Here is a 12,595-nt window from a genome sequence, read left to right on the forward strand (position 1 = left end):
GCGATGAGGCTGCTCACTTCCCATGACTTCTGCTTGAAACCATTCAACCCTGGTTAGCTCATGCTGAAGAAATATTTACTAGAAGCCTCAGATATGGGTGCCTAGAAGGAAAAAGATCCAAGTTCTCTGTGGTGGTGCAACCTGTGGGAACTATTGCCCCATGCTCAAAAAGGCCAAACACTAGGCTCCCGTACAGTACCTACAAGGCAGACACTCTGGGAGCCAGATTTTTTCTCTTTTTGGAGGGAGACCCCAAGTGCTCTCCTCTGGGTGCCCGAGTGTTGGAATGGGCAGATGCCAAGACTTCATTCTAGCTCTTGGTCAGCAGTAGCACTAAGGGGTCTCTGAGGAGCATCAGAGATTTCACCACTGCTCAATTGCCAGGAGGATAGTGGGGGCTGACTGAGGAGACACTGAAACACCGAAGCTGCCGCCACCACCGGCTGATGCAAGTTTTATTGAGACAATATACAAACAGGCCATGGAAACAAGGGTTTTGATGCTGGGACCACTAACGTAAAACGGAATACAAAAATAAAAAGGTACTAATCTGTTAAGAAAAGACACTCGATGTGTTCTAAGAATATAAGTCATTTAATACTGTTAATTTTATAGCACAAAATAAAACAAGCTATGATCCCCAAAAATAATTTTAAAAGCTTACACAGAAAATATTATTGCCTGAAGTTTATGATCTTTAAATTACAGGTCAAAAGAGTTTTACGGTGTTGTTTTTGTTTTTGTTTTAAAACACACAGTGAAGACCGTCTAAGAAGCAAGGCCACTGTTCCTCCTGTAGGGACAACGATCCTGTCTCAGAGACCTGTCTTTCTACTCCTTTAGAAAATAGAACCAGCGCAGTGTCCACACCGACAGCAGTTTCCAGGGGCATAGTTCTCCGGTCCCAGAGGGTGGAGTTGAGGCAGAGCTCAGTGGTGTCCACAGAAAGCATTAGTCTTAGGTACTGTGTTAAAACAATCAAGAATTCGTTCACGTTTAAGAGGTTAATAACCATAATATTAAAGGATTAAATTATAAACACCTGGCACAAAACCACATTATCCCTTTTCAAAAATAAAATGTTCATATTCCTCTGAGCAAACATCACAAGAGCAGTGGCCATCCTCCTCAGGCCTGCCTTGTCTGTAAACAGCTGTAAAGGAAAGCTAGCACAGTGCCAGGGACACGTGAGCTCCCAGGAGGGCACAGCTGTCCTTCCCTTTCAGCTTTCCAAACATGAGCACAGAAGGTGTCTAGTCTGGGTGACCAAAGTCCTCAAACGGCAGCCGGTCAACGTATCATCTTCCTCGTTAACCATGTCGTCAGGTGGTTCCACACAGCACAGACATGGCTGACTCCTGTACCGCAGGTCCTTCCCAGGATACACAAGTTTATAACCAAACAGTCAATGCCCTCTAGTATGTAATTTGTTTCCTTCCCAGGTGAAAAACCATAGTGAGTTAATTTAACATCCAAATATTTCTTTAAACATGGTAGAGCAGAGCAAGTAGCAGTTATGAACACCCACCCTCTGGGTCAGATTTGCACTGCTCTATGGAGCACAACAGGCTTCCCAGACCAGTGGGGAACCCAGGCACGAAGCTGAGCTGAGGCAGCAGTGCTGCTTTCATATGTTTAGTGTGAAAAAGAGAATATCCCTGCCTGATTAAAAAAACTGACAAGGTTGTAAGTCAAAAAGTTTTACTTTTGGCACATATCAGGAGTGCAGAACTCAAGCTCGCCTTGTTTTGAGCTCTGAATCTCCTGACAGCCCTGTACGCCATTTTCATGGGCTGAAGTAATGAGCTGATTAATTATAAAACCAAACCACAGGTATACTCTAGGTATATCTGATTCTGAAGTACGCCACACAAGGTGAGTCGGGGTATTGGTCAGTAGACAGGGCTGAAAGGAAACCTTGCTTTCCAAAATGGCCACAGACTTCTTGCGCTCTAAGTCAACTGCTGTAATTCAAAGGTGTCAAGCCCTTCAGCTAAATCTGGTTGAAAAAGGCTTAAGGGTCTGTGCCCTTGTTCAAACAAGGCACATTCCTCCCTCTGCTGGAAACTTCAGTCAGGGCTCAACTTGGGCAGGGATGAACCAGGTCACTGGCTAAAGGGCAAACACTGTTTCTAGGCAGTTTGGGGACTCTGTGATATGTCTGCCACTTGTGGGTGCTACGCTAGGCCTGAACCCAAAATAAGCCAACTTGACACACCTAACCAGAAGCGGCAACTGCCGCAGACCATGCAGAGCAGGAGGTGGCCACCATTCTCACTGGCAAGGAAGGGCTAATCTCCAAGAATTTTAGAGGAGAACCACAGATGGGAAGCCATGGTGATAGTTTTCCCAACTGACCATTAATTCTGTCACAGGGAACACTCTCAAGATTCATGAATATGGCAGTTATCTGCCTAATGGAATACTGATTTAAAGAAAAATTGAAAAATGGTTGTTTTGCTGGTTCTGTCTCCAGAAGGCATTGTTCTAAATCTCAAAACCTAGGAACCTCCAGACAGGGCCACAGTCACAGCAGATACTCAGTAAATGACAATTACTCATTAGGCTGTTGCTACATTTCTAGGTCTGCTGTGTTCACTATGAGCTGAGGCTTGTCTTTACCAGGGCCCAGAAGGGAGAGCTGACTGAATTGCACAGGGTTCCCAGAATTCTAGTCTGCCATGAGCAGCAGATGACGGATGAACCACACGTATATACCAGCTGGCTTGTATGAACAGGCCTCTTTTAGCTAACAGGGAAATGCTTTAACATCAATACACTGGTAAGTGGTTAATGATAAACTAGTTAATGGTCTCCCTAGTCACTAAAACACTAAGACATCAAATATATTAACCAATTTCCAGAGCCTGCATTTCCATTGCTTGGGAGCATCAGACACTTACTTAGACTGTGAGACCAGTATCAGCAGCACCAACTTTCTCTGGCAACCTGGTGAGACTGGGCCTGGGTGCGGAGGTCTGGGCTTCAGTGAGTGGAATTCAGTGATTCATTAATGAGTCCAATGATTCTATGAACAACCCCACTTTTTAGGGGAATTTAAGTCTTCACCAAAAGGGGTACATTCACTGAAAAGCTGAACAGAAAACTGGCCAACTGCCCTCCAACCCACTGCTCTTATCACTGGCAAACAAGGTAAGCAAAGGTTTCCCTAAAGTACCCCCAACTCTGATGCTTTTTAAAACAAAGTAATCCAAGGGGCTGTGCACATAGCATGGCACACCACAGCTGCATTATTTTGTGTGTTTTCTGCTACATGGCAAAACAAACTATTACTGGCAACCAAGACAATAAAGGCCTCTGCTTCAGCGTTGTTCTTTTCAGATTCCTTTAGTTACAGCAGCTTCAGTTTAGAAGCTCAGAGGCATGTGTCATTCCTTGCACTATCATAAAAACCCAACCTGCTACTTAACCTGTTTAGAACACACAAGTCTAGGCCAGGCACAGCGGCTCATGGCTGTAATACCAGCACGTTAGGGGGCTGAGATGGGTGGATCACCTGAAGTCAGGAGTTCGAGACCAGCCTGGCCAACATGATGAAACCCCGTCTCTACTAAAAATACAAAAATTAGTTGGGCGTGGTGTGCGTGCCTGTAATCTCAGCTACTCGGAGGCTGAGGCAGGAGAATCGCTTGAACTCAGGAGGCGGAAACTGCAGGGAGGCAAGATTGCGCCACTGCACCCCAGCCTGGGTGATGGAGCGAGACTCCGTCTCAAAAAAACAAAAAACAAAACAAAACAAAAAAAACCCCACACAAGTCTAATTAATTAGTTTTCCAAAACCAAACCAAACCAAACCAAAAGAAAAAAAAAAAGCCGGATTTTGGAGTTTTAGGACAGAATTCTCTCTTCCTTAAGGTTCAGTTCCTGTTGTCCAAAGAAAAGCAAGATGGCAGCTGAGCCACTGCTCTGTGGAACAGCAAACATGCAGTATCTCGCCATGGCCTCAGGCTTTCTCTGGTGAACACGACAGAATCAGTCCCATGTACAAACAGGCAGCGATGAGAAGGAAGACCCTTTCCTCGTCAACTTCTCTCCACTTGTGTGCTTCCATCAGTATTTCCAGTTTATGATCCAAAAGAACTCTAAAATCAACTACTCTTTGACAATACGACTATGATACAAACGTCAGGAGGCAGTCGCTGTGTGCATTCCAAATGTGTGTGCGACTGCCAGTCTGCAGAAAGCTGGACTTCGGCAATGCAGTGTGACTTGCCTATGAGAGAGAATGCTTTCCCACTTCAAAGGAGACTAGGACAGGCAGAACAACAAAGCAGCAGGAAACAGGGCAATGGCAATCACTCGTTTTCATCTGGGTTTTGAGGGTCAAAGATTTTGACATGCGTAAAGGGAAAAAGCCCTTTGCGCCCATTCACCTCGCCTTCCCACTGGCCATTTATATTCATCCTTGTGACTTTCACGATGTCACCAACCTGTACAGATGAAGAAGACAAAGTTAGCATTTCTCTGCAACAAGAAAAAGACAGTTTACATTAAATCACAAACACTACCTTATCCAAAGGGCCCATACATTATATTTAGACACAGAGTCTTACTCTGTTAGCCATGCTGGAGTGTAGTGGTGAGATCACTGCTCAATGTAACCTCTAACGCCTGGGCTCAAGTGATCCTTCCACCTCCACCTCTTGAATAGCTTTGACTACAGGCGTGCACCACCATGCACATTAATTTTTTATTTTTTATAGACAGGGTCTGTCACCCAGGCTGGAATGTGGTGGCACGATCACAGCTCATTGTACCTTGAACTCCTGGGATTACCTGACGTCAGGAGTTCGAGACCAGCCTGGGCAACATGGTGAAACCTCATCTCTTCTAAAAAATAGAAAAATTAGCCGGGTGTAGTGGTACACGACTCTAGTCCCAGCTACTCAGGAGGCTGAAGTGAGAGGATGGCTTGAGCCCATGAGGCTGAGGCTGCAGTGAGCCGTGATCGTTCCATGGCACTCCAGACTGGGCAATTGAGTGAGACCCTGTCTCAAAAAAACAAAAACAAAAACACACACACGCACAAACAGCTTTTGAGCACAAAGCAGCTCCTCCCCAAACCAACCCTCTATTTTGGCCACTAACCCCAACAGGATAGAAATGAACACATGATTCTGAGAATGGTTAAAGTCAAATCACACAAAAAGGTGTATTTTAAAAAAAGACCTTCAGGTGGTAGCCATTTAGACATTGTGCTCTCTGTTCAGCAGAGCACTAATCTAAGATTCTATTTTGTGTACTCAGGTCCATGAAAACACTACTTGAATATAAGACCCACTTAAGATCTAAGACAATAAGAAATAAGCTTTTGTCTGCTTAAACACATACAGAACCAGGCATAGTGGTGTGTGCCTGTAGTTCCAAGTACTTGGCAGGCTGAGGTGAGAGGATTGCTTGAGCCCAGGAGTTTGAGACTAGCCTTTGCAACACAGCAAGACTACATCTCAAAATAAAAACAGGCACAAGGTGGCACAGTCCAGTGGTCCATGTCATGAACTCTGGAGCATGCAGGACACCAAACAAATGTCCTGGTTCTGCCACTTTTAGAAACTACATGACTAGCAAACTGCTTAAGTTCTCCAAGTCTCAGTTTCCTTCCAACTTTGAAAGGGTCTCACATTAATCAAATGATTGTTACTTAAGTAGAGATTCCTGAGTAGAACCCAGGCCCCAGCCCCACGCCCCCTCTAATGATCATACCCTTTGGATGCACGAAGGGAAGAGCTGGAAATAGCACTGAGAAGCACAGCACTGTATATATCAGAGGATTTCCAACCTTGTCACCAACAAGGGTCCTCTCAAAACCAATGAGGAACAGGCTGAAAATGGGGTCTAATAAATTACTGTGATGGATACTAAGCAGCCAAGGAAGACAACGGGAAGATGGAAAAGATGAGGCTAGAGATTGAAAGCTACCAAGAACACTCACACCTCATACCTTCCAATTAACTTGTGAGTCTGGCGGTCTTTACCAGGATACTTTCTACATGATCCTACCTAAACAATTAAATAAAATTTACTGAACATCTATTCCATGGAAAATGGGCAGGTCAGTCTGTATCCTCAAAAAACTTGTCTTTTGAGTGGGATACACGATCAATCTTTGTTAGATAATAACACAGTGTAAAAAACACGAAGTGGCTGGGCGCAGTGGCTTACACCTGTAATCCCAGCACTTTGGGAGGCTGAGGCGGGTGGATCACTTAAGCTCAGGAGTTCAAGACCAGCCTGGGCAACACAGTGAAACCCTGTCTCTAAAATACAAAAATGAGCCAGGCATGGTGGCATGCACCTGCAGTCCCAGCTACTTGGGAGGATGAGGTGGGAAGATCGCTTAAGCGCAGGAGGCAGAGGTTGCAGGGTTGCAGTAAGCTGTGATCATGCCACTGCACTCTAGCCTGGGTGACAGAGAGAGACCTTGACTCAAGAAAAGAAAAAGAAAAAGAAAAAGGCTGGGCACAGTGGCTCATATCTGTAATCCCAACACTTTGGGAGGGCGAGGCAGGTGGATCACCTGAGGTCAAAAGTTCGAGACCAGCACGGCCAACATGGCAAAACCACGTCTCTACTAAAAAATACAAATCAGCCAGGCTTGGTGGTAGATGTCTGTAATCCCAACTACTCAGAAGGCTGAGGCAGGAGAATCACTTGAACCTGGGGGGTGGAGGTTGCAGTGAACCAAGATCATGTCACTGCACTTGGTGTAGCCAGGCACAGTGGCTCACACCTGTAATCCCAGCACTTTGGGAAGCCAAGGTGGGAGATCACTTGAGGCCACATGTTCAAGACCAGCCTGGGTGACATAGTGAGACCTAGCTTCTATTAAAAAAAAAAGAAAAAAGAAAAAAGAGAGAGAAGACACATAAAAGCAGCAAGTGGCAGAAAAACACTACTAAATCAATGCTGCAGAGCACAGGATCAAGGGGCTATTGCTCAGACAGAGGGAACCTTGACCAGCAGACGTAGGTCAAAGAGCAGCCTAGGAAGAGAATGGCTGAGACTTCTGGTGGCCCCTTGACCATTAGTGCCTCATTGTGGCCTTGCAGGAGTTTCCACATGCTAAAACACCATCATTATTCCTCATGCTGTTTTCTATCTTAACACAGAAAAGACATCCTGGCTGTTATGCAGCCTGCTGCCCAGTTACAGGTCTGGTTATGGACCAGCTTCTTCCATGGCTCTACCGAACAGTGCTTGTGCTGAGATCCTAAAATGGTTGGTAGCTTGGCAGTCACCTTGCTGTTTCCTTCATCACTCCCTATTCTTCCTCTGGGTTCATGGTACACGGATCCAGTTCAAAGAAGCACTCACTCTGGAGGGCAGATCAATTTGTTTTTTTTGTTTTGTTTTGTTTGTTTGTTTTTTGGTGCTCTACACTTTCAGAGAAACTTCTCTAGTAATGAACTATAGAAATGATCCCTGAAAGTAAAGTCAGAGGGCAGATCAATCTTGATGTAGGTAGATACCAACTTGGTTCAAGGGGCAAACTACACCTGGAAGATGTGGCTGACCTTATCAACAGATTAAGAGGAAGCATATATCTAATGCATCATCTTTATTAATTTTCACCCTATGGAACAGGACAATCTTAATCATTATTAGAACTGTCAAAATAGTATCTTTGGGGCTGGCCGCACTTAGCACCTGTGGAGTGGACACAATAACTCTAAAACACATATGCCAGGGACACTAGTCAGCCCTTCTATGTCTACCAAGAGTTAAATGGCAAGAGGGTACCTCTTGCTGCTGGCAATAGTTTCCTACAGCCCTACTTGTCCAGAGTGTCGCCCAGAAAATGACTCTACTGACTGGCATGTAGCACTTGATTCAAAGAGCAGTCAAGGCACTGGAGGGCCCAAGCACTGGTTGTCACAGTAGTTTTTTGGTTCCATAATCAGTCTCCACTCCCTGTACTGATTTCTGAGATTTCATGGTTTCAGGTTACATAAAAGTAAGATCAGGAGTACACTGGTGACACTGGAATCATAAATTCTAACTTGGGTGACGTGAATGGGTCTCCGTGACCAAAGAACATCCTGCCAAGTTGTATGCAAATGCATGAATGTATGCTGTTTTTCTGAAGACTGCACAACTTTCACTGGATTCTCAAAAGGCACTTATAGCTCCCAAAATCTCTAAAACAAAACAAAGCCCATGTACTATAATCACCAGACAGGTATCATCCTGCTCTCTGTGGCTTTTATTCCTCTAGTCATTCAACAAATATTGAAGATCTATGTGTAGGCTGTGGAGAGATACGAGAGGGGACACAAAGGAGACAGACACCCCTGGCCCTCACGGAGCTGCATAGGTCCACTGCCTGCCCCTATGTTCTCTGTGCACCTGCACCCGAATCAGAGTAGCCGGAGAGATAGAGGCTTTAGAGGGCTAGGCTCCCTGTCTGTGTGCCCTGGGTAGCAGTCAAGTAACCTCATGTGCTCAAGCCCACAACTGAATGCTATCTAATAGGGTTTTAATACTAAAGACTTGGTCTCTTCCTTAAAATTACCACTATCCTTCAGAGTAGTAACTTGATTCAAGAGAGCTGTTTACTGGTTAACAGAGATTTTATTTGGGAAGGGTAGGTGGCAGGGCTAAAGATACCACAGGCCAGTATGCCGTGGTACAAGAGTATGTGGGCTTTGAAAAGTAAGAAGTCAAGACACGATCATATATATAAAAAAGTTCACAGATTCCACAAGAAAAGATACAAATTCAGCAAAGTTGCAGAGTACAAGATCAACACATAGATATCAGTTGTGTCTTATATATTGGTAATAAATAATTAAGAAAGCAATTCCAGGCGGGGTACAGTGGCTCATGCCTGAATCCTAGCACTTTGGGAGGCCAAGGAGCGCAGATTGCCAGAGCTCAGGAGTTCGAGACCATCCTGGGCAACATGGTAAAACCCCAATTCTACTAAAACACACACACAAAAAAGTTCGCTGGAAGTGGTAGCAGGCACCTGTAGTCCCAGCTACTCAGGAGGCTGAGGCACAAGAATCGTGCCACTGCACTCCAGCCTGGACAACAGAGCGAGACTGTCTCAAAAAAAAAAAAAAAAAAAAAAAAAAAGGTGATTCTATTTACAATAGCATCTAAAATAAAAATATCAGGCCGGGCGCGGTGGCTCAAGCCTGTAATCCCAGCACTTTGGGAGGTCGAGACGGGCGGATCACGAGGTCAGGAGTTTGAGACCATCCTGGCTAACACGGTGAAACCCTGTCTCTACTGAAAAATACAAAAAGCTAGCTGGGCGAGGTGGCTGGTGCCTGTAGTCCCAGCTACTCGGGAGGCTGAGGCAGGAGAATGGCGTAAACCCGGGAGGCGGAGCTTGCAGTGAACTGAGATCCGGCCACTGCACTCCAGCCCAGGCGACAGAGCAAGACTCCGTCTCAAAAAATAAAAATAAAATAAAATAAAATAAAAATATCCAAGGATAGGCTGGGCGTGGTGGCTCATGCCTGTAATCCCAGCACGTTGGGAGGCCAAGGCAGGCAGATCACGAGGTCAAGAGACCGAGACTGTCCTGGCCAACATGGTGAAACTTCGTCTCTACTAAAAATACAAAAATTAGCTGGGTTTGGTGACACATGTCTATAGCCCCAGCTACTTGGGAGGCTGAGGCAGGAGAATCGCTTGAACTGTGGAGGCGGAGGTTGCAGTGAGCCGAGATTGCGCCACTGCACCCCAGCCTGGTGACAAAGCAAGACTCCGTCTAAACAAAACAAACCAAGAATAATTTAACCATGGTGGAAGATTTGCATACCAAAAATTATTAAAGACCTAAATAAATGCAAAAACATTTGTGTTAATGGATGGAAAGACTTACTATTAAGATGTTAATACTGGTTAGGTACAGTGGCTCACACTGTAATTCCAGCACTTGTTTATTTTATTTTATTTTATTTTATTTTTTTTTTTCCAGCACTTGTTTAAAAGAAAGACTCTGAAACCTTACCTCACACTGTACACAAAGTCATTTTTAAAATGGATCAACAGCCTAAATACAGTAACCAAGGTTAGGCATGGTGGCTCACGCCTGTAATCCCGGCACTTTGGGAGGCCAAGGCAGGCAGATCACCTGAGTTTAGGAGTTCAGGCCAACATGGTAAAACTCCATCTCTACTAAAAATACAAAAAATTAGCCAGGTATGGTGGTGAACGCCTGTAATCTTGGCTACTCGGGAGGCTGAGGCAGGAGAATCGCTTGAATCTGGAGGCAGAAGGTGCAGCAAGCCGAGATCGTGTGTGCCACTGTACTCTAGCCAGGGCGACAGAGTGAGACTCTGTCTTTTATATTTTATATTTATATCAAATATTTTATATTTGATATAAATATTTATATTTTATATTTTATATTTATATCAAAAAATATAAAAAATAAAAAATAAATAAATAAAATAAAATACAAACAAAAATGCCCAAATAACCCAATTAAAAACTGGGCAAAGAACTTGAAAACATTTCTCCAAAGATTTGCCAACAGCCAATATGAAAAGATGCTCAACATCAGTCACTAGGAACATGCAAATCAAAACCAAAATGAGATACCACTTCACACCTATTAGGATGGCTATAATAAAAAATATGGAAAATAATAATGGTGAAGATGTGGAAGAATTTTTTTTTTGGCAGTGAAGAAGGGAACCCTTACATACTGCTGGTTGGAATGGAATATGGTACAGCTGCTATGGAAAACAGTTTGTTCCTCAAAAAGCTAAACATAGGCCAGGTGCTGTGGCTCATGCCTATAATCCCAGCACTTGGGGAGGCTGAGGTGGGCGGATCAGTTGAGGTCAGGAGTTCGAGACAAGCCTGGCTAACATGGCAAAACCCTGTCTCTACTAAAAAAATACAAAAATTGGCCGGGCGCGGTGGCTCAAGCCTGTAATCCCAGCACTCTGGGAGGCCGAGACGGGCGGATCATGAGGTCAGGAGATCGAGACCATCCTGGCCAACACAGTGAAACACCCTCTCTACTAAAAAATACAAAAAACTAACCGGGCGAGGTGGTGGGCGCCTGTAGTCCCAGCTACTCGGGAGGCTGAGGCAGGAGAATGGTGTAAACCCGGGAGGCGGAGCTTGCAGTGAGCTGAGATCCGGCCACTGCACTCCAGCCTGGGCAACAGAGCAAGACTCCGTCTCAAAAAAAAAAAAAAAAAAAAAAAAATTAGCCGGGTGTGATGGCGTGCACCTGTAATCCCAGTTACTTGGGAGGCTGAGGCAGGAGAAATCGCTTGAACCCAGGAGGTCGAGGTTGCAGTGAGCCGAGATTGTGCCACTACACTCCAGCCTGGGCAACAAAGCAAAACTCCATCTCAAGAAAGAAAAAAAAAAAAAAAAGCTAAACACAGAATTACCCATTTGACCCAGAAATCCACTCTGAGATATATAACCAACTGAAAGCAAGGACTCAAACATTTGTGTGTCAATGTCCACTGCAGCATTATTCGCTATAGCCAAAAAAACGAAAACAACTGAAGTATCCATCAAGAGATAAACGGATTAACAAAATGTGATATATACATAACAATGGAATATTATTCGCCCTAAAGGAATGAAGTCTTTATCTTAATTTCCTGTATAGATGGAGTCTCCCTATGTTGCCCAGGCTGGTCTCAAACTCCTTGCCTCAAGTGATCTTCCCACCTTGGCCTCTCAAAGCACTGGGATTACAGGTGTGAGCCACCTCATGCTGGGACAAGGAATGAAGTTTTGATACATGCTACAACCTGGATGAACTCTGAAAACACTGTACCAAATGAAATAATTCAGACCCAAAGGACAAATACTGCATCATTTTACTTATATCAGATACCTAGAATAGGTAAATTCATAGACAGAAGGTGGATTGCTGGCAAATTATATAAACCTCAAGCTCTTAGTGGGGGAGCAGTCATGAGAATAAACTTCTCTCTGTGAACCCCTAGCTGATGGTTCTTCTCACTCAACAGCTATCATCAGAAAACAGCTATCACAGAAAACAGAGGTCAGCATAATGACCAGGATGGGACAGGTCCTACCTGAAACACACCAGGGCCCCAATTCCATGGCATTCTCACTTAATTTACACATTAGGAAAGAAGAACAAAAACCTTTAAAAAAATTTTTTTTCAGCTGGGTGCGGTGGCTCACACCTGTAATCCCAGCACTTTGGGAGGCCGAGGCGGGTGGATCACGAGGTCAGGAGATCGAGACCATCCTGGCCAACACGGTGAAACCCTGTCTCTACTAAAAATACAAAACATTAGCCGGGCGTGGTGGCAGGTGCCTGTAGTCCCAGCTACTCTGGGAGGCTGAGGCAAGAGAATGGCGTGAACCCAGGAGGCAGAGCTTGCAGTGAGCCGAGATCACACCACTGCACTCCAGCCTGGGCGACAGAGCGAGACTCCGTCTCAAATAAATAAATAAATAAATAAATATTTCTTTTTTCTTTTTTTTTTTTTTTTTTGAGACGGAGTCTCGCTCTGTCACCCAAGCTGGAGTGCACTGGCCAGATCTCAGCTCACTGCAAGCTCCGCCTCCTGGGTTCACGCCATTCTCCTGCCTCAGCCTCCCGAGTAGCTGG

The 12,595-nt window shown here is 44.8% G+C and overlaps 1 protein-coding gene and 1 pseudogene across 2 annotated transcripts in view; both read right to left on the bottom strand.

The window, feature by feature from the left end:
- Nucleotides 1-428: 428 nt before the first annotated feature.
- The window catches only part of CRKL (CRK like proto-oncogene, adaptor protein), a 37,292-nt gene continuing 25,125 nt past the window's right edge, over nt 429-12,595 (bottom strand). The window contains exons 3-4 of one of the 2 annotated variants that reach the window (XR_004052743.1): nt 2,904-4,451; nt 429-964 (exon numbers count right to left, since the gene is read on the bottom strand). Coding sequence is in view for 1 of the 2 variants with exons in the window: in XM_010368983.2 (XP_010367285.1) it covers nt 4,317-4,451 (135 nt within the window). In the remaining variant the exon portion in view is untranslated. Of the gene's footprint in view, nt 4,452-12,595 lie in introns of both variants that reach the window. The other variant, XM_010368983.2, reaches the window with a different exon arrangement.
- Nucleotides 7,384-7,459, bottom strand: LOC115893121 (annotated as a pseudogene).

Source organism: Rhinopithecus roxellana, chromosome 13 (assembly GCF_007565055.1).
Source record: "Rhinopithecus roxellana isolate Shanxi Qingling chromosome 13, ASM756505v1, whole genome shotgun sequence".
In the NCBI taxonomy this organism is placed as follows: domain Eukaryota; kingdom Metazoa; phylum Chordata; class Mammalia; order Primates; family Cercopithecidae; genus Rhinopithecus; species Rhinopithecus roxellana.